This window comes from Lichenostomus cassidix, chromosome 17 (genome assembly GCF_008360975.1).
Source record: "Lichenostomus cassidix isolate B80296 chromosome 17, HeHo_3.0, whole genome shotgun sequence".
Lineage (NCBI taxonomy): Eukaryota > Metazoa > Chordata > Aves > Passeriformes > Meliphagidae > Lichenostomus > Lichenostomus cassidix.
The window spans coordinates 6,200,253-6,222,380 of NC_139497.1; the positions used below are offsets into that span (position 1 = coordinate 6,200,253).

Consider the following 22,128-nt stretch of genomic DNA (forward strand, 5'->3'; position numbering starts at 1 on the left):
GTATCCTGTTATTGCTTGGCAGTTGAGGAAGAGACGTGATAAAATAAAGAAAATTCTTAGCCTGTAGGCAAATGAAATTTAAATGTTTTATAAAAAATTTACTGTTATAATTGCAAATCTCTTAATTAAGTATTTACGGCATTTGAGAGCCAGCTCCTGAAAGCAATGGCTTATACCTGCCAGTTTGGAGAGAATGTTTATTTCTATTTTGCAGTTGGTTTATAGCCACTATAGTTTGGAAACCATGAAGAGAAGTAGCACTAGAGTAGATGAGATCTGTGTGTGAGTGAAGCACTTAGCAGCAATGCCAGCTCGTGCTTGGCCACAGCTCAGAACCTGCTTTAGGTCCTAGAAAAAATACTCATTAAAAGTAGTGATAGCAGTCAGATTATGGAGATTATTTCTGATTTCATATAAAGAATGTGACCTGCCACTGCCACCTGCTCTGTGGGCAAGGAGAGTGTCACAGCAGTGACAGCACAGCAATGTGGCTCTGAAACTGATTCTTCTTAGAATGCCTTTCAAATCAGGAAACTTAGGACTACAGGGATAATCATTGGGGTTCTGCAGTGAACTTCTGTAGGATCAGGATCAGTCCTGCTTCCCTGGGTGGAATTGTGGACAGCATGGAGCAGTCAGTGCCTGTTGTGCCCCACTGCCCCCAAGCTGGGGCTTGGAGCTGCTCTTATTCCTCCATCTCACACTTTTGGGGGCTGAAATGTGCTGTAAACTTCATCAAGACTTGAATCCCAAACTTCTGGGGAATGACTGGGTAAACAAGCCCTGCAGATACACAGATGAGGAAGCTGGATTTAATTGCCATCAGCAGTGACATGGATTTTGGGCAAACATCTGTTTTCCTGCTGACATATCTTCTTTTAGGCATTATTTATTTTAAGCAACCTGGGTGGTTATTTTTCAAAATGACTTACTGGATGTCAGGACCAAGACATTCTTTGTCTCTCCAAGTGGGGAGTCAGTGCTTGTTCTTAGGAAACCTTTAACTCATGAAAAGGAGAAAATGTGCTTACCTGGCTTCCAGTCATGTGTTGGTTTGGTTTTACTCTTAATTTTTTTTTGCTTAGCATTTAAGAGAGCTCTCTCTTCAAAGAAGCTCCTGTATGAGGGAGAATTGGTTAAAGCAGGAATTTCTTGTGCAGGAACCCCTGACAACAGCACACTTGTCAGGAGACTGACTGAGAGGCTTTTCATACATGCAGCCTTTTAATTAATGTGCATCTGCAATACTCTGTTATTCTCCTGCAAGTATGATGTGTTCCTGTACAGTTCCTGTACAATAAGATGGATTGGAGTTTTTTTAAAGATCCCTGAATTCTCTGGCATTCAGTGCAGTGGATTGGAAATGCTGCAGCAGCTTAATTTATCTTAAAACACTGAGTGAAGTAAATGTGGAAATAAATAATACAAAGAGTTGAGTAACACCCTGGTATTTATTTTTTATTAAATCAAATTTATTTCATTTTATTACAATTTCAGGTTGGTTTATTTTCAGCACTTAAATCTTTTTACAGATTGATCTGAACTGCTTTGGTGATGGAGTTGGAGGGTGTGGGGAAGATGTAGCAAGGGGCAGCTGACACTGGGGCCTGGGGAGTGCTGATGCTGAAGAGCTTCAGTGGCAAAGCTGCTCAAAGAATTAATTCACCTTGACAAATTATAAATTTTCAGTTTGGACACTTATGCCCCATTGTGGTAATTGAGACAATCAAGACAATTTAGAACTCAAAAAGTCTTTTTAGAAACTGTGGAGAAATGAAGAAATAAAACAGTTAGTTGTGTCTGGGCCCTGTTTGCAATGAAACAGGATTTTTGGACATTTTTCCTAAGTGCAGCATTAGATTATGTGGTGTAGCTGTGTGGCAAGGGAACGAAGTTTCCATGGTCACCACATAATGGAATACACAAAGCCATCAGCATTATGTGATAATGGTATTTTTCTGGCATACTTTTTAGAAGTTAGTAATTTCGATTTTCCTTAAAAAGAACTGCCCAGAAGGGAGCTGGTAGAACAGCTCTGTCATGGGGAAGCTGATTTAGGCAGCACAGCCCAAAAGAGCAGGAAAAGGCTGTGTATGTAAACATTTAATCTCCTCTTTCTATGCAGGGATTTGTTTGTGTTGATGCATTCAAATGAGGGAAGTGTGGGATGAAATCAGTGTGGGGAATGGGAAATGGGTCTTGGTGCAAGCCTGGATGGAGAAAACACCAGTGCACACCAAAATGTTTTGAACTGTGTCTCAAAGATTTCTTTTTCCCCTTCTTTTTTCAGTATAAATAGCTTGCAAGTGGAACTGAACAATATTTTCATGTTGAGAAAACAACTGGAGGAAGATGTTTTGGGTAACAGGAATCTCCAGAAGATCTTACAAGATCAGATTAAGGACATGAAAAACCACCAAGGTTTGTATCCATGCCCAGCCCAACCCTCCTCTTGCACTAAAGTGGTTTTATTACAGTCAGTTTGCTGGGATGGAAAAGAAATATTTGAGAGTAAAAAAGGTGTGAAAAGCTTTCTTTTTGGCTTTTTATACAGAAGACGATTTGGAGGATTTGTAACAGAGTGTCTTGGAGCAATCAGGGCACATACAGAGGGACAGCTTCTCTATTTCCATGCAGCAAATGTTAGAAATTCTATGGCAATTCTGCTGCAGGGATCATTTCCTGCTGCCTGCAGCTTTGTACCCACAGAATTTACTGTTTTCCACACAAGTCAGAGATTCCTGGCTTGGAATCAGTCAGTGGCCTTGCGATCACTTGTGACCATGGGATGAAATTATTTCCCAAAGAGCTTGTGGCTCAGGCACTGGTAACCTCCTCCTAACAGAAGTATTTCCAGAGAAAGAAAAAATAGCCACAGGTTTTGTTACTTGGTAATTCAGAAAAAGTAGAGCTGTTAAATATAGCCTTATCTTCAGGCTTTTTTACTGTATGTCTTGGGACATGTTTTTAGTATATTCTTAGATATAGAAAAGAATAATGTAAGTGGGTATCATTAAATAGTTTACTGCATACGTACAAGATGCTTCTGTTTTATTCCATAGGGGATATATAAATAACAGTAAAGCCTGTTCACTTCCCCTTTCAACTTAGACTTTCAATTTTAGCATCACTTGACAGCTCTGATAAGTGGCAAAAGGTAAACTTCAGCTGTTTCAGAGTTTCCAACCTCAAAAGCCCAGAGATGATCAACAACCAGGGAGGGCCAGAGGGTGCTGTGGATACCCCAGGGCTGTCAGGAGCAGTTGTGTTGGGGGTGAGACTGGTAGGGATAAAGACTGAAAAATTAGTAATGATTTATGAGTTTTGGGTCCTCCCAGCAGCCACAGGATCAGTGTCAGAGCTGGGAGTAGGATTTGGATGTCTCTTCTCTGTCCTAATTTAGTTATGCTTTCTCCCTATCTAATGAGATTTATTTCTAGAATTGACTGTCATTTATATTGTAAATAAACAGGTATTTATTGAGACATAAATAATTCCTGCAGTTATAGAGGCAATGAATAAGTAACTATTTTCAATCCAATTACTGCATTCTTTTGACCCAAAAGCAAAATAAATTCATTAACTTTGTCTAACCTGGCTTTTTGCCTTGAGATCTTGGGTTCATGTTCATAAGACTATAGTTAAAATAGAATAACTATTCATGCCCAACTTATCCTCCCCAAAAATTATTTCTAATTGTAATGCTAAATATGCAAATTGTAATTCAGAATTACATTCACAACTCGTGCTGATAACCACAGAAAATACAGCCACAGAAAATGCAGCATGTCTGTGTGTCAGAAGCACAAAGAAATATGAGGACAAATTTTTTTCAATTAAACAGAAAGCTTATTTTGGGAATGAAACATTTTAACTGGCTTCCCACAGACTTACTGGAAGGTTCTTATTCGAAAAGTCCTGTGCATTTTGTGCTGTGTTTTCCTGCAAATGGAGTTTCTGAAATAATGTCTGTCCTTGGCTATTTTGGCAGATGAAACACTATCTTTCTGTGGAGATCAAACATCCTATATGAGTATCTGTTTAGGAGAACAAGACCATTTAAGCCTTCAGGTAGACCATCTGTCTCTGGAAGAACTCAAAAAAAAGGTATTGATCTTTTTTATTATTTACTGCTCCTAATGGCTTAATTCTGCTTTGTTTATAGTTTCTGTATCTCTGACAGGAACATATATTTAGGGTACAGTTGGGTAGTTCTGAAAGGATTTGAAGTTCCCCTCTCTGTGGTTTGTGACCCACCTTTTATGAACTATTTATGAGCTATGTAGTCTTTTTTACACCACTTGGGCTGCAGAATCAGCTGAAAGGTGAGTGATTTGCTGCCAGGGTTTTGTGGTGTTGGACACCTGGACTCCAGTTCTTGACTCAGTGCCATATTTCAGACATCATCGCCATCAGCTCCAGAGAAAGGTTTTTGCATTAATTATGCCCCAATGTGTAACCTTTATTAATCATGGAGGTGGTGGTGTCTATATTTCTGTATAACACACTCCATCCCAGGATTTGCAAAACTTGTGGTAAATAGGGCACATTATAAAATAACTCTGAGGTGAGTTCTCTATTCTACTTAAGGAGAGCTGAAATTCACAGGGATGAAATGTGCAGACCAAACAATAAATCATTCTTGGAGTTCAGAAACTTATCTCTTTCTCCTTATCCTGTGCAGTGACATCTGATCCATGCACCAGTTTATGACAATAATTTTGAATATGGTTGGTTGGGAGTGAACATAAGTGAAGTTTTCTGTTTCTCAGGGCCAGCTGAATGGTAGGCAGGTGCTCACACTCTGGAGGTGGCTAATCTAAAGGAAGGAAGTTTGTCTTGCTCTGAACAGGTGTCCCTAAAAATCCCCAGATTGTGTCCCAGTGCCATTCTGGGGTTTCTCCACTTTTATCTCTGAACATGTTCCCTTCAGTAGGCTTAGGGACACTCATTAGCAAAAGGTATTTATAAATCATTTCTTCCTGGAAAAAGGGTTTGTGTGACTGAAAGCTGACCTGGTTTTCCAAGTAGATTAATTGGTTTGCTAAAAAGATTTGGATTCTTCTCCAAACGTTGCTTTCTTGATGCAATTCATGGCTTTGTGGCTGTGAGAGTTTTGAATCTGACTGTCCATTCAGATGCTGTGTCTGTGAAACTGCTCAGAGTGACAGTGGCTTGTAAAGGGGGTTGGAGTCAGAAGAACAGCTTGTTCTGTTCTATGCTGCTATTTCCCAGTAATGCTGTTTTTTCTTTCATTGAATGTTTCCTCTCAAATCAGCTGTTGGTGTGAGGTGCCCTCAGGTTTGTTCTGCCTCTGAGTTGTGAAGCTTGTTACCTGAACTTAATAACTGTGTGTGAACCACAGTGTTACAAATTAAGGTTCCTTGAACACTAACTCACAAACACAGACCCATGTTTCCATAGCCAGGGAGATAACTCAGGAGCAAATACAATCCCAGGCTTTCTAACTCTGCAGTTTGCATTCAGCTGGAGATTTATCTATCATTTGTTTTCCTCCAGCTTTGGATGTTACCAGTTCTGCTTGTTCTTCCTTTGGTTATTTAGGTTGCTGACCTGCTCCTGATGGTCAAGGAACTGCAGTCAATTAATCAAGAACTCAAGGCAAGGCAGTCTGGATGTTGTACAAAGAATTCTCAAGGGAAGGAAGCACTGAAAATACTAAACCACAGAGAGGTAGGTTTTCTGTTCTAGACTTTCATATCTCATCTGCCTTGTAGAGTCATTTACATCAGTGCAGAACGAGTGTAAAGCCCTCGGGGCTGAGGTTGCTAATTCCTTATAATAACTTTTTAAATTAATGCTGTAAACAACTCTAACGTGTTAGCACGACAACTAACCAACTCAATGCAAGTGTTCAGTGATGTGTCAAGTTGATTTTAAGGAGGCAACATACTCATTTAAATATTAATTGGGTCTCTGATCTATTTGTTTTGTCAGTTGAAAGGGAAGGAAATAGTTAATTTTACAAAGAAAGCAATAGCTTAGAAAACATTTTAGTTATTCCTGAAAGTCTCTTTGCTATTGCAGAGTCATTCTCAGGCTGTGTCTAATTATTTCAGAGTTTAGTTCATATCTCTGACACATCTTCAAAATGCAAACATTCAGTGTAGCCAAAAAAGAGGGAACAGCACTTCAGGTCACCTACACACACAGCTGTTTTTTCATATGAAGTAGGGAAATCCATGAAGAAGGGTTCAGCACTATGGTGGGCTGCTGAGAGCAATCCCTGCTGGGTGTTTCATTCATTTCCCCAAAGCTGGGGCTGTGTACAGCTGTGGGCAAGGAGTGGCCTTGGCAAAATACTTCCACTGAGCAGCATGTTGGGTGTGACTTTGTGTGAGAGGTGAAGGTTGTTCAGGAGGCTCTGGGTGATCCTTCCAGCTTGTAGAAAAGTGTCACTTGGAATGTGGCTGGCAGTGCTTGTCTTTATGTTCCTTTGTGGCTTTTGCTTTCAGTTCCATTGTTGGTGCAGAATGTATTGAATAGGAGGAAAAAAATAGAAAAGGAGTGATGAGGGTGCTGGTATTTTGTGTCTTGAATTCCTGAGTTAAACTCTAAAGAACAAGATTAGGAATAGTTTGAATCAGTTACGTGCAGGACTGTTTGATTCAAGAGCTGGGACTGTGGAGTTGATGATTTTTCTGCAGAACTCAGGAAAAAAGCTCCTGTCTTTTCCTGGATGTGCTGCACAGGTGCACTGGGACAGTCATGAAATATTCCTGCTTTTTCAATTTTAACACAGTATTCATACCACCTCTAATTGAAGTATGTTTTAAATTAAAACCAGACCTTTAGGGTGCCGTGGTTTTATTGAAATGGTGAATTTATGTGTCACTGATTTGGGAGAAGAGCTGGTGGACAATCCCTTTTGGAACGCCTGTGCTCTCCATCGTGAACATTTTCAGCAATTTGTCTCGAGTTCCTGCAGAGGGCTCTGCATCCCCATGGATGCCACAGCGAATTCCAAAGGAATTCCTGTCCTGTGCTGTGATTATCGTGACAGGATGCTCTGTGCTCCCGCTTGCCTCGACATGACAAGTACATACAGGGCTGCTCACTGAAGAAACCACAAAATTAGATGTGAAATGACAAAGAGTGAAGCTTGTAAAATATAAATAAACCTCAACATACTGGGAAAGCAAATAGGGAAGTTAAATATGGATTTTAACCAGTGCCAGAATGACTGTAATACTATGGAGCTCAGAAGTGAAAGGATCTTTAGTTGAAAGTTTTTGCTTTCAAAGGTATCTTTTTATCAGGCTTGGCCAGAAATGGCAACCTGGATTTCGGGTTACAGGTGTGACAGCAGTGTGTTTTGCATATTAATAACCACTGTCCAAAACCCCCTACATTCTCTTTTTCATGTTTTTTGAGTTAGAATTTGTTGGCAGGCAGTGCTGGGATGACACTGACATCTGTGTTAGAAGAGGAATTTGGACAGCCATGGGAAGATGGCTCTTCCTCAGGTTCTTAAAATGCTCCCATCCTGCTTTTCCCTCCCAAAGCCAGAGCACAAATCAGATGAATCTGCCTCTGCAAGGTCTGACAGCCCCTTGTCCTCTGCTCCTTGCCTTCATGTTCGTGCTGGGAGGGAGAAGGAGGAGAGGAAAAGGTTGTTTTTCTGCTGTCCTCTGAACATCTGCTTTCTCAGAGAGAAGCAGCCTCAGTGATTTCAGCCTGCAGGGCTCTGGGGATCTTTGCAAACCAAGCATATCAGTGCTTCATTTAGCAAAAACATTCTCCTGCTTTTCAGTCTCCAAGGAAATACTTTAAAACAGGCAGCTTATTCTTGGTAGACTTATTTTTCTGGCCTTGAGACACTTATTTTCTTTTAATACTTTGCTGCACATTAGGTTATATTCCTTGGAGCACAGGACATTTCAGCCTCTCAAGACACAGGACTTCAGGACCAGGCTCAGCCTGCAGTGATTTGTTGTCACACTGTATTTATAACCTGTTGGTCTTATGGAGTAATTTCATTAGAGAATCCTCACTTATTAAACCAAATAGTAGCCTGGGAAAAGCAGATATTAAAAAATATTGACCCATAAAAGGTAGCTGCATTGGATGGATAAGTTACATGTGCAAATAAGTTTATTTTTATTACACAAATGCTGGGTTTGTCCTGAACCTACACATGGAAGATTCAAGCTAAATAGTTTTTTTAATAATATTTAACTTTATTGGGCTTTTGGCATCCCATGATTACAACAAAAAGATTTTCATATAATGCATGCCCTTGTTATATACCACAATCCCTCTGTGTCTTTCTCCAGTTTCCAGATTGTCTTTAGTCTGTGTTATTCTAGAAAACCAAGTCTGAGTGAAAATATCAGGAGAACCCAAACATGACTTGGAAGTCAGTTTTCCAAATAGAATTCTAATGGTAAAAGGCAAATATATTAATACTCTGCACCATGCAGTTTCTGCCTTTTAAAATTCATACCTAAAACCATTGGAGTTGCTTATACTGCAAGGGGTTGGGAGATAAAAGGGCTTTTCTCATTAATTTCATATATATATATATATGCATACATTCAGTGCATACTCAATTAAAAAATCAAACCCCACACATCCATCTGACTCCCAGTGTTCTGAGGAAGCAGAAATAACTCTGTCCTGTGCAGGTTGGAATCCTCAGTGTCAGGGCTGTATCTGCCTATGGCTTAGGAATATTTAGCCTTTCCAGATGAGGTCATGGAGATGTTCCAAGGGCTGGAGCTGCTCTGGAGCGAGGCTGGGAGAGCTGGGAATGTTCACCTGGAGAAGGGAAGGATCCAGGGAGAGCTCAGAGCTCCTGCCAGGGCCTAAAGGAGCTCCAGGGGAGCTGGAGAGGGACTGGGGACAAGGCATGGAGGGACAGGACACAGGGAATGGCTTCCCAGTGCCAGAGGGCAGGGAGAGATGGGGTATTGGGAGGAAATTGTTCCCTGTGAGGATGGAGAGGCCCTTGCACAGGCTGCCCAGAGAAGCTGTGGCTGCCCCTGGATCCCTGGAAATGCTCAACAACTCCCAGCAAACCAAAGGGATTCTGCTCCTGATGTCAGGGGTTTGGGTGCTGCTCCCCAAAAAGGATGAGTCTTCCTCCTCCTCTTTGCTCAGGCAGTATCAGTGATGAGATGGGTTGGGTTCTGTGGGAAACAGGGAGTAAAAGATGATTTGGCACCGTTTGCTACAAATGGGCAAATTTAGGCACAGGCACAGCAGATTGGAACCTTCAGTGGCACAGTAAATCTTTCCAGGGTACAGCAAGCCACATGTGCTTAGTTTTAAAAGCATCTATTTCTTGAATGCTGGAGAAGAGCCTAAACTGTGTAGCAAATGAAAATAAATTCTGGAAATTGGGAAATAAAACAGGCAGAATGAGGACATGGCTGAGGATACAGAGCTCCTTTGCCACAAGAGGTTAATTGGGTTTTATGTGTTCTATAAATCTTGAGGAGAAAGGGTTAAATAAAAATGAGGGAATGTATAAGATAAATTTTCACTTTATTTGATACGAGTCATTCCTGGGGTTTATATTAATTTTCTTTGATCTTGTTGAAGAAATCTAATTCAGTGTTTGTTACTTTGTATTACAGGCTTTTTTTTATTTTTCTTTTAAGACATGTCACTGACTTATTTATGCACGTTTCATATCACAGTATTTTTTTTTGTGCTACATTTTCACATCATTCCATACTTTGTGTAGTGTCTTGAAACAACAGAGGAGCCTGTGCTGCAGCCTGAAGATGGTGACAATGACAGGAAGATGCAGAACAGTCAGTTTTGTGAGAGGGTCAGTCAGGTAGGATCTGCTCAGGGTAAATTATATTACAGTGCTCTCCTCTCTGCATGTCTGTAAAATCTCTTTTCTTAGAACAGAAAGTCCTTTGCAAAGAAAACATGCTTTTCTTGTTACCTCACTTTGCTTTCAACTCATTGTTAGCCTAAGAGCCTCTGGAAGCTTTTTCCTGTATTTTTCTGCTGGTTTTGCATTCAAGATTGCTTTCATTGTGGACCTTGTTTTCTCTTGTTGGAGTACTTATGGTCACCCTGAATGGGGACGACAAAGAGTCCCTTGAAATTGGGTTTCTTTATATCCACACAGGTTGATCTCCTGCCTCCATTGCAGTCAGGCCTGGAGTACAAATTGTATGAGATTTACCTGCAGTGTGATTGTGGAAGAATTCCTGTAGATCCTTCTTTAGGGTTGAAATGCTGATACTTTGGTAAATTGTAAACTGGGTTTTCATACACACAGGAATCTGCTGTCCTCTTACTCTAATCAATGTGAGATAAAGGGTCATGGAGTCATAAAATAATTCAGGTTGCAAATTGGTTTGTAATGTTGAAGAATGATGATATTAAGCTCTATGAAATCTGTAATTTCTGTGTTTCTCTGTTAACCAGGTATGCCTTCAAGTATCTTTGGATTTTCCTTGTGAGGTGGATAAACAGGTAAGTGATGCATTGTAGAGACTCTCTTGGCTCTCATTGCTAATGGGAATTGTACCCAAATGGGCCCAGAACTGAATTCCCATGTGATTGATGCAGATTTTGATTGTTTTAATGGGAGTTGAATAACTAGAGAGATCCCAGGTACAAATTCCTGAGGACACATCCATGAGGTTTTATACAGAAAGTTGGCAGCTTGTAAATACTTCCAAGTTTCATCCTGTTCCAGCTATCAGGGCTTGAGTCTGGAGATCCCAGGACAGAAGCTGTACTGTAAATACAGATGATTCAAAGCTGAGCTAATAAATATGTTAGCTGCAGTCTGCAGGCAACATTCCAGAAGTTTCATACCTCTTCTTAGATAAAGACCTTCAGGGAAATCTTCTTATTCCTTACTAAACAACTGATGGCTATGAATTAATCATATGAAATAGATGTTAATTAGTTTTTGCTATTAATAAATAGTCAGCGAAATGTCTGTGGATGCTTCTTAGCACAGATAAAGAGCATCAGGAATTACAGAACCTGATTACAGAAAGATTACAGCCCTGAATTTAATAGAACATTACCTACCTGTTGTAATAAGACAATGTTTGCAATTTTTTAACAGATAACTCCATCAGGCTATTCAGAGAGTTTCTGCAAAGACAGACATTATAGGAGTCCAATTAAGCCTCAATTTGAGCACGATACAGCTGACAAACACTTGGGCAGAATAGGAATGAGTGAACATGAAACAGAAGAGAACTTGCTCACATCTCTTCTAGGAGAAAATAGAACATCTGTGTTGGAATCTACGTAAGTATGAGGGATATGCAGTTCTTTTGACAGTATTTCTATCTGAGAAGAGAATAAAGTAATTTTGCTAAAGTGAATTTAGATAATGGCACTGTCTAATTTACCTGAGAGATTGGCAAGGCACCTTCAGAGCCATTTTAGTCTATCATGCAATTAAGTAATTAGGAAACATACTATCAGTAGAAATCCTTAAGAAAAACCTATTGCAAGTGAGAAATTCTCCGAAGTTACTGATCCACTGAGCTTTCATCCAGGGACTGATTGGTTCCAGAATGGGATCTAGCAGAGTTAAAGGGCTCAGTTGATAATAGCTGATATTTTTCATTAAAAAAACCAAAATATCTGAGAACACAGGCCAGTGAAAGGTGGTGTGGTGAAAGGGACAGCTGTAAAAATAGTGTGTGAAAGGATCTAAGGATGTAGGAATTGGAATTACAGAGACTTTTTACAGGGATAATTTTGAGTGGATGGTACTGCACATTGAGTGCCCTTTGCCATTTTAATGTATTCTGTATTTTCACATCACTATTTAAAACTCTCCCAACAGGCATAAATGGCCTTAGTTGTCACAGCAGTAGTTAGTGGTGAATGAGGAGATACTACTCCCTTAGAAAGGAGGAGGGAACATTGTTTATTTGTTATCTTTACTTAAAAGTTGGCTAATGAGTGATTCTAGCACCATCATCTTTACCACTCTAGTGTGTAATATTTCCTGTGTTCAAGTGGAAATGACCAGGCTGATGGGTGATGAGCCTGTGCTTTGCAGAACTGAATTCTCACTAATGCCATTAGATGCCAGAGGAAGCCATAAAAAGCCTAGTTAGCTTCTACCACTTCAAATGCTAAGCTATACAAATGTAGTTGTTTAAAACTCTGGTTTATATGTTTAATGGCACAGACAGCTCTCCATTGGACACATGAAATTGCCTGTAGAGCTTCAGAGCTTGCTTATGCTTTAAATGCCTCTTATTTGGCTTCAGTTTCTCTTAAAACATTGCTTTCCAAGCTGCTGTCCGTGAACCATTAGTTATCCACGGGGCAGTTTGGTGCTCTGTAATGAGCTTTTTTGCCAGGCTTTTTGGCTGATTTCTCAGTTTCCATCTTCCCTGTTCCATTAGAAATACATGGAGGGATTGATTTTCACAAAAACCTCAACATCAGGGCCAGGAGTTGCACTTTGATGGTTCCTGTTGGTCCCTTTCAATTTGGGATAATCTATGATTATATGGTCTAGAGTCTGGTGTGGTTATGGTGTAAATTAATTTTTAAGTTAGAGAGCAAACTTTTTCGAGAATCCATTAGTATTTCTTACATTTCTGGGTTAAATAGGAGAAAAACCGTGGTGAGGTAATTTATGATATAATTCATGTTGTGAAAAGCTTCCAAAAACTCTGTCTGTTAGTGAGCAATTCATTAGTGAGTAAAACAGAACCTCCTGGGAATTTCAAATATGTCACAACACAGCAGAAGGGTTTCTTGGAAGGTATTTTTGTTTGCTTAAACAAAAAACTAAATTCATGCCTTTTCTCTCCTCTTTCCTGAGTGTAGCAGACAAGAACAAATGAAAATTGTAAATGAACTGTTAGATCATCTGAACACGACAGAGGAAGAATGTTCAAGCGAAGATATAGAGAAAAAGGATGAAAAAGATCTTAGGCAAATGATTATTCAACTAAGAGCTGAGCTCAAACATTTCAAGCAGGTCACTAAATTCTTAAAGCAGCGAGTAGAATTGAAATCAGCTTTTGATGGGGAAGAGAAGCTTTATCCAGATGCAGTGCCACAGATTAATAAGGAGATTCAGTTGTTGAAAGTCGAATTGAAAGATGCAGCTACACAAACAATGACTTTAGAGAGTAATGTCATGAGACTCAAACATGAAGGCAAAAAAGGAGCCTCAGAAGACAAGTCAAAATATTCAAGATTAAATGCAGAAGCAGAACATCAGCAAGAAAATGTGTATAAGAAGGGTGAACAGCATGAAAGACTTTCTTTTACTAGAACAAATGAAGTAAGTTTATTCTCTTTTTTGTACTTAGGGGATAGATGTATAAAAGGGAAAAATATGTTTCATTTCTAATATTAAATCTTGCTTTGGTGTGATTTTTAATATTAGGAAAAGAGATGTAGGCCAAATATATTTTAGATAATTGTTCTTAATGTTCAGAGCTTTTCATCTGCTACTTCAGCGTGCTTTAGAACGTTAATTAATTGAATTTCAATCCTCCCTGGGACCATGTACTCGTAAATACTACAGCTTTTGGAAAAAGAGAGTCTGTGTTTCTTGTTCCTAATGTACAGAGCCAGAGCATTTGGAACTGATGGAATCTAAATGGCAAAAGTGTTCTAGGAATAGAACAACAGAAAATCCATCTGGAAAATTCCACATCTGCATCACGTCTGGGAGCAGGCTGGGGAAGGGTCAGTGGGAGACTTCCACGAACCCAAATCTTAATTTTAGGCTTCTATTAACATCTTCTTATAGTGCTTTGCTTCCTGAGCAGTGTGGCCAGGAGTGCCCTGTGAACCTGGGGCAGTTTGTTGGGTCTGTTTGGGATCTGGGTGCACAGGATCTGTTCCAGCAGTGCAGACAGGCTGTGCTCGTGCCAGCTGAGGTTTGAAGCCTTCTGTCTGCAGGCAGCCTGTGATCCCAAACAAAGAGGTGGGAAAACAGTGTCTGCTAAAGAGTTCCTGTGTATTGTTTCAGCAGCAGTGATAGAAGTGAAGTTGAAAACTCTTTGAAGATCTTGGCTCCTGCAGAGCAGACAAAGGGGAGCTCTGCTTTTGATTTTGTGCTCTCTTAATAGGGGATGTTGTAGCACCTTCTGCAAAGTGTGCTTTCCTCAAGTTTGGTGATCAAGAGATTGCTGAGAGGTAGCAATTAGGAACAGTTCATTTTTATTCGGGCTTGTTCCTCGTGGATTCGTTTTGCTGAGGGAAGGGCTTGCAAAGCAAGGGCTGTTGATAAGGCTTTGCTGTGGGCATGAAGTGACAGGGCAAGGGGAATGGCCTGAAGATGGAGGAGGGCAAATTCAGGAGGGATAATAAATAAAAATTCTTCCCTGGCCGGGTGGGGAGGCCTTGGCACAGGGTGCCCAGAGAAGCTGTGGCTGCCCCTGGATCCCTGGCAGTGTCCAAGGCCAGGCCGGACAGGGCTTGGAGCAGCCTGGGACAGTGGAAGGTGTCCCTGCCTATGAACTAATTGAACCTCAAGGTCCCTTCCAACCCACACCATTCTGTGATTCTTTCTGCAATTTTCTTTTGTTTTTCCAAGTTCCTGTTTTCCCTGAGTTCCAGTTCACTCTTCTTATTCACCATTTTCCAGATTCCTCTCTGGTTTAATCAGTGGCAACCTCAATGCAGCCCTTGAATCAGTTGCTTTGAAAGCTTTCTTGTTTGAACTAATGCACTGTATCTTTAGCTTTGGAATGGCTTTTATAAATAATTTGATGTAGCCAGCTGAAGTGGCCTTTGGGTAATCCGGGTGACAAATGTGTCTGTGCCACAGCCCTGAGACAGCTGGAAATGGTTTGATGTTATTAATGCAGTTTAGTTAGCAGGAAGTTCTGGATTTATTTTGCAGCCTGTGAAGGATACTGTACTCCTGTGTGTACAAAAGGAATTGAGGATGGCATTAGGAAAATGGAACTTGCTTTTTATGAGTTTAAATTGGGTAAAGACTGTAATTGCTGAGAAGTGAATGTGGAAAGGTATTTCAGAATACATTGGGTGGTGAAAGAAATTAGGGGACTTAACAGCACTGGTGGAGCAAATGAACAGCAAAATTATAAACTAAATCTATCTGAACATGCCATTATTGGTTTTTATTATTATTACACACAATTCCATAACTCTCATCAACACATGCTTTTATCCTTTTGGAGACAGCACTGTTTTATGCTGTGTGGTTTAAATAAGGAACATTTATTTTATGCAGAGTCTTCCAAAGGTGAGAGGCTAAAATGTAGTGACTTAAGAAATGTAACTTCCCTCAGCTCCATTGAGGAAATGTCCATTACAGCAGGAAATGGGAATCTTCCAGAAGCAATTTATAGAGTTCATGGGTGAAGAAGCTGCTTTTGTTTATAAAGAATTTCTCTGTGGCAGAATAAATGTCCTCTGTGGCTGATGCCAAGTTATGTTGATTTTCTCAAAGCTATGGAAATAGGTCCTGTTGGGTGAAGAGAAAAGGAAGAAAGGAAAATAAGCTTTGGAGTTGTTAAAAATTGAGGAGGATCATCAACTTTAAAAAAAAAATGTTTTAAGGGAAACCATTGCTGGGCTGGCAGACATTTATGATGAAAATGACAGTGGGAAGTAACAGTTAGAGAGGTCAGTATGGGTGAGAAACTCTTTCCCTAAAACATACACAAATCCACAAGTGCAGAGCTAATTAATACACCTGCTGGTTAAAAGCCTTTGGTAGCCAGACAGGATTTGCTGTCCTGCTTCAGGAGCTGCAAGGTTGTGGATCCACGAGCATCTGGGACTTACAGAAAATGGTACCAGTGGAATGGGCTTTTTGCCTCTCTGAATGTTTATTTCTCATGTAGCCAAGGGTATTGCAAATTTTATTTTCAAAACTGAGCTGACAGCTGACTGATTTTGCAGGAAAATTTTAATTTTTCAGGGAATGGTTGTTTATACTTCCTACACTTGACTGTTACACACGAGCCACTAACTCCCCATTTTTTCCCATCCCTTTTTCAGGCTGGCTCTGCTTCCCTGCCCAGGAAGTCACGTCTGCCTGTCCCCTTAAGATCCTGCAGACCATTAGGAAATGTGCCTTTGAACTCCTGGGTGCAGAAATCAGAACCACAGCCTCCTTCCAGGGCACCTTGTGAGGGTCTGAGAGCCTGTCAAGTACAAACCAAACCATTTCAGGCACAACCTAATGGAGAGTTTATGGATGAGTCTGGAGCTGAAAACCTTCCAGAGGAGCCTGCAGAGGGAAGCACAGCAGGGAGAGGTAAATAAAGAGAAATCTGGTGACTGGAGTAGTGACAGCTTCTCTTGCACAGCAGAAAGTAAACCCAGATCATCTTTATATATCTACAGTGCCGCTTAATCTTGCGAGTTGCTTGAGTAGACAAATATGTGTAGATCTTGAAAAAACACCTCTTCTTTTTCTGTTTGCCACTAAAATATAAACCAGCTTTTTGTGGAACAGAAAGTGCTGTGTACACATGGTGTAAAGTCTGTAATAAATGGCAGATCACACATATATATCAATGTTTAGGTAAATGAAAAATTTCCTTAATAAGATGCCAAGTTTAATGAAAACTGTCTGTAATGTAGACAAGAGAATATAAAAATCCTGTTTTTGTTTATGCTGGATAATTAAGCTTTTCCAATATTTCACTGATCAGTCAAGTCATCCGTGTCTGTTTCCACTGTGCCTGGGTTAATTTAAACTCAGTTGTTGATGGAATATTGGGATCAGCAAAGTATGACAAATTGTAAGACAGAGAGCAATGGGTATTAAATAAAGATTTGGGGTGCCAAAAAAATAAAAATGCACTTAGTGGTTAGGTTAAAAACTGAGTAAAGGTGTGAAGGGTAGGTGAGGGAGAGTAAATATAAAACTAAGACTCAATCAATTTGGTTTTTTTTAACTATCCCCACTTATTTTTTTTTCAGTCTCTTACTGACTTCTGTTTTACTTTTCCCCACTGTTCTCCAGTTGACTCATTGCTCAAACTGGATAATGCTAAGACCCAGGTGGAGTTGCAAGGTGTTGATCCAGGTACAGGGGACAGGAATGAACATGTGATGGACAAAAATCAGCAAAACTGTCAAGGTAGAGCATTTATATGGTACAGTATTTGAAAAGAAAGGAAATGTTAAAATTTTAGTTTCTTCTGAGTTGTGCAAAATTGTAAATTGCTGCAGGTAATCATCTCCCTTGCTGTTATTTGTGGGTTTTAAATCTCATTTTCTTAGCTAGTATGGATTAATTGCTCCAAGAATCCAAGTTGGTCTTTCAAGGTTGTGCTTTCAGAAGGGCCACAGGGATTTATGAGTCTGGTTTCCAGTAAAAATAATGAGTTGGATGCCTGACTCTGATCTCTGTTGCTAATGTCCTCACTTCTGAACTCCTCTCTGAATTAAATGTTTCTTACTTACTGCTTGTGCATCTAGTTCTGAACTATTGGAATGAAGCAACTGAATGATAGAATTTTGCTTATCTGAATTATTTGAAGGCATTCAACTAGGCTGAAACCTAATGGAATCCTTTAATGAAAATGTAAATAGGCTTAGTGCTGTGTGTTCCATGTTTCTGCCTCATCCATTAGTCTTTTTTGGGAGGGCTTGAATAACCTGAATAACACTGTGGAGTACAGAAGTTATGGCTAATTCTGTAATCCTTTGGTGTGCAGGGTCCTGCTCCATGTGCCCTTTGGGGGTGTGGACATGTGAGCACAGAGAGCTCATTAGTTCTCCTTTAATTAAAGGGCACTGATTCATTAAAAATTGTAGCCAGTGCTCTGCTCTGAAATATTTCTTCTTCAATATCTGTTTTTATTTTCTGTTTGTTATCTGGAGTGATGCATGGAATCAGGATTTCAGGGTTTGGGAGTTCACCTGGTGTTTGGGATTTTTGCAACGTGTTTCTGCATTCCCTTGGTGTTCCCTCTGGAATTCTTACCTGGGCATTTTCTTGGAAGTATTTCCTTCCCGTGGTTCTGTCACCTTTGGAATGCCACACAACATGAGTGGAGTGCAGTGAACATCCTCTTGATTTCAAATCAGAAAACAGTTTGGGTTTGAAAGGACCTTAAAATTCATCCCTTTCTACCCCTGCCATGGCCAGGGACACCTCCGCTGTCCCAGGCTGCTCCAAGTCCAGCCTGGCCTTGAACATCCCAGGGGTGGAGCAGCCACAGCTTCTCTGGGCAGTGCTGATATCCCAGAATCACAGCTTCATTTTATCCCAGCTTTTAGGTAATATTTATTTTTATTCTCTTGTTCTTAGTCTTGACTTGGCCTTTCATACAGAGCTGCTGCCCCTGAGATTTTGAGCTGATTTACAGCTTGGACCTGGGCATTCAAATTCTCCATGGAAACCAATCTGAAAGTATTGCAACCTCTGAAAGATCAATGAATTGGCTCCCAAAAGGGAAGTTCTAATTCGTAGTGATCTTTTGCAGAACTAATAGAAGGGGAAAATTTAATTTACTGGTAACTAGAAAATAATCATTTTGCTAGCTACTTACACATACAGCCCCCAACACACAGAGAACTATAAACATGGATTATATGTAGGACTATATGGCTTTTATTGGGCTGAATCTGAGGTGATTGCATTACTTAGGGATGGCAAAGTCACCTGAGAGATGTGATGTGCATGTCAAATGAGTGCCAGTAAAACCTTTTACACCAAACACTTTCATGGGGTTTGTTTGGAACACCTTTTAAAAAGAAGTTATTATAGCCTCCTTTTCAAATTTGACTATACTGTTGATAATCTTTTTAAAATTCCACTGGCTTTATGCTCCAATTGGTTTTGTATAGATTTTTTGAAGTGAGGAGGAGAAGAAGAATATTTAATTAGGAGCTTTAGGAAGTACCATGTAAACTCAGAGTCTCCTTTGCCTCATGTTTGAGGTTATCATCTTTGTGGCTGGAAAGGTCTGGGGTTGATCAGTGTCTGATTCAGGACAGCATATGGCAAAAGGAATTTTTAGTCATTTGGGAAGAGAAAGTGGGTGTATTTTGAGTATTGTTTATTTGAAAAGTAATGAAGGGTTTGAAATACTTGATGTGCAAATTGAATTAATGGGTAAATCATAGAAAGAGGTCAAAAGTCCCAAACTAATAATGTATAGCTTGTAATTACCCACAATTTTATTCTGCTATTATAGAATTAAATGAATTCATTCTAGTGCTGTTAAGAACAGAATGTCAGATAAAGAAATATTAATATTCACACACAAGCCTCTTGTTTTTCAGAAATGCAAAATCATCATGGCATTAGCAATGGGAATATCCCGATTTCACTAACAGAGGTGGATGAAGAGCTTTATCCCATGGAACACGAGGACATTGACTCAGCCCCTGCTCATTCAGGCTCCAAGTGCCTGTGTGCTCAGCAAGGGAGTGCAGCAAGGACAGATGCACTTGATGGCTGTGAAGCCACAGAGGATATAGAAGAATTGAGACAGAGAGTGAAGAATATGCAATCTGAGCTTGAAAAGTACAAACTGTTCCTATTGCAGCTGCACAGCTCTGAGTTCAGTGGTGTTTCCAGTGGAGTTGTGAGTGATGCAGCTCTGCCTGTGGAAGGATTTGTCACACAAGTGCAAAATGCAGCCATGGAGGGAGTCCAAACATCCTCTGGTGTCCATCAGCTGGATGATGAGATCCACACCAAAAATTGGGATTCTGAGTCTTTGAAAGCCCCTGAGACATGGGCAGCACAGCACCTTAAGGAACTGCTGTTGGCAAATGAGGCAGAACTCGACAAAGAGCAAGGTGTGAATATGCATCTTGATGAGGTGTATCCCCTTCAGAACAGTCTGAGAGCAACATCACCATCCAAGTGAGTAAAACTGCTGCTGTTTGAGGTTCCCTTTTGTAAACAGAAACACCAAATAGCACCGCAAGGTGATATGAAGATAATTATATTCACAAAGAGAGTGTTGTTACAGTAAAGACTAAATTTCACTAACTGACATAAAGTAACTGAGACATTTTGTTAAAAGACCCTGTAAGTACAGCACTGATAAATTCATGTCATCATCTGGAGCTACCCTGTGCCAGACACCTCTGTCTCTCCCCACACCTCTCTTCTCTGTAGGACATCTTCTCTCAAGCCAAGTCACATCTCAGTCACATCTTACCTGTGGGACAGGATCACCTCTGTCCCCAAAGCACCACATCACTCAGGGTGTTTGCAGGGTGTAGGAAAATGGAACACCCCATTTAAGACAGAAATGTTTCCATGGGCAGTGGGCTGGCAGATTCCTGCTGGCCCTTCTGTCTGTGTGCCCAGACTTGATGGGTAAAATAAGATGTTCACGCTCTAGTTCCGATTTATTTTGCAGTTAAGTGCTGTAATGCCTTCCTGTGAAGGATGTGAGAGGAGATAAATATAGAAATTAATGAATGAAATTTTATAGCATAAGCTCATAAGCTGGAAAATCATTTAGGGGAGGCTGGAAAGTATTAGTCTTGTTTTCTGTACGAGACTTGGGGCAGCATTTTGGCTACATAGACACAAATTGCAAACATAGGGTGAGGGAAAGGGATCATGAGAGTGAACCTTTTTTAACATCCACCCCCATTTCGCTCTTTGTAATACTGTTTTTTTCCTGAGGGCCTGTGGAGCACCAGAAATTGTAGCAAAGCAAGGGATATTCAGCCTTGTGCCTTTCTTCTAAATGCTTGAGTAGAAATATTTGGAGACCCTGAGCAGCCTCAGCATGGACTGTTGTGTATCTCTGTTGTAAAATACAACTGTGTTACAGAGTCCATGTAAATTTACACGCCTTGAAAATACACCTCATCCGCTTTACAAAGGAAGATCTAACTGTAAATTAAGGAATGAGGCTCTGTGGATCACTGTGAGGTTTTTATGGCCACTGTCTAGGACACTGTCATGAGTCACAAGTGACAGACCCCAAAATGAGTTATGCATCTCCTCCTATACAAATGACAGTAAAAATGCTGTAACAACCCACACCACCATAGATTTCTTTTGATTCCCTGCTTCTTTTAACATCCTCTTTCTTTTTCTTCCCACTAATGGATGATTCTGGAAAAGGAGCTCTACCTGTGGTACAGACAGTGGCAGTATAAAGAAGATATCTACATTTGCAAGTGTAAATTCAGTAAATAAATTCAATTGATCCAAGCTGGAATTTATATCCTGGCTTGTGGAACACAGAAGTTTGGGCATTACTGTGGCTGTCATTGTCTCTGGTTATAAATATGCAGAGATGTGCAGAATTTTCAGAGTGGGTGAAACCATCAGTTCAGAAACTCCAATATTGTGGCTTTGGCAGGAAATACATAAAGTTTCAGAGAAGAGACAGCTCTCTGTTTCCATATGGAGTTAACAAAAATCCCCACAAAGCATCAAAAACCCACTCCAAACAAAAGACCACCATAAACCAGTCAGGAAAAATATATGTATTCTTAAAAATTCTTTACATGTATTCACTTTTTAGTTTAATTTGGCACCCTTGCTGCCACCCATGTTCTTTCCAAGTAGACCATCAAGTCATTCCATTAGTTTTGGGCCATTTTATAAATGAAGCAGTTAAGTGAAGGAGAATAACCATAAATACCAAACTCAGCAGTCAGAGACAATACATCTCTCATTGAGGCTGTTAAAAGCATTTAAAAAGCAAATCGAGCCACATAAAACTATAGTTTAGGAATATAAGCCTAATTCCCTTTTTTTTTTTTTTTTTTTTTAAATATTTAAATACCATTTATTGCCAGAAAATCTCTTTACAGCTAATTTCATTTTCTCAGATATGATTCATTAGTTCATTCCCAAGCTCGGGAGCTGTCCTTCCAGTGCCAGCAAATCAAGGAGATCCGCTGTGGCTGTGTCACCTACCAGGAGCACCTCAGCAGCCTGGTGAAAGCCTTTGAGGAGCTGCTGCAGGCCAGTGATGTGGATTATTACATTGCTGAAAGCTTCCGGGAGCAGCTGAACCAAAGTGTGCTGCTGTTTGAGAAGCTGGAGATGAAGTTCCTCTATGGTGAGCAGCAATGTTTTGTGCTTGTTGTCAGAGAGATTCATGCTTTGAAATGGGAAGGGTTTTGTTTGCTCCTTGGTGAAAGGGAAGCTTTACTTGCTGCTGGTTGCTTTGAGATGGTTTGTTGGGAGGACTGTCGTGGAAGGTAAAGCTTTTGTGC

The 22,128-nt window shown here is 40.2% G+C and overlaps 1 protein-coding gene across 2 annotated transcripts in view; it reads left to right on the top strand.

Annotated features, from left to right (window-relative positions):
- CDK5RAP2 (CDK5 regulatory subunit associated protein 2) overlaps positions 1 to 22,128 on the top strand; it is a 68,333-nt gene that overhangs the window by 24,865 nt on the left and 21,340 nt on the right. For both annotated transcript variants that reach the window (XM_085077201.1, XM_085077202.1), the window contains exons 16-26: positions 2,291 to 2,421; positions 3,992 to 4,107; positions 5,566 to 5,694; positions 9,713 to 9,808; positions 10,414 to 10,461; positions 11,069 to 11,256; positions 12,805 to 13,267; positions 15,967 to 16,225; positions 16,940 to 17,056; positions 19,210 to 19,798; positions 21,739 to 21,971. In XM_085077201.1, coding sequence (XP_084933327.1) covers positions 2,291 to 2,421; positions 3,992 to 4,107; positions 5,566 to 5,694; positions 9,713 to 9,808; positions 10,414 to 10,461; positions 11,069 to 11,256; positions 12,805 to 13,267; positions 15,967 to 16,225; positions 16,940 to 17,056; positions 19,210 to 19,798; positions 21,739 to 21,971 — 2,369 coding nt within the window. The remainder of the gene's footprint in view (positions 1 to 2,290; positions 2,422 to 3,991; positions 4,108 to 5,565; positions 5,695 to 9,712; positions 9,809 to 10,413; positions 10,462 to 11,068; positions 11,257 to 12,804; positions 13,268 to 15,966; positions 16,226 to 16,939; positions 17,057 to 19,209; positions 19,799 to 21,738; positions 21,972 to 22,128) is intronic.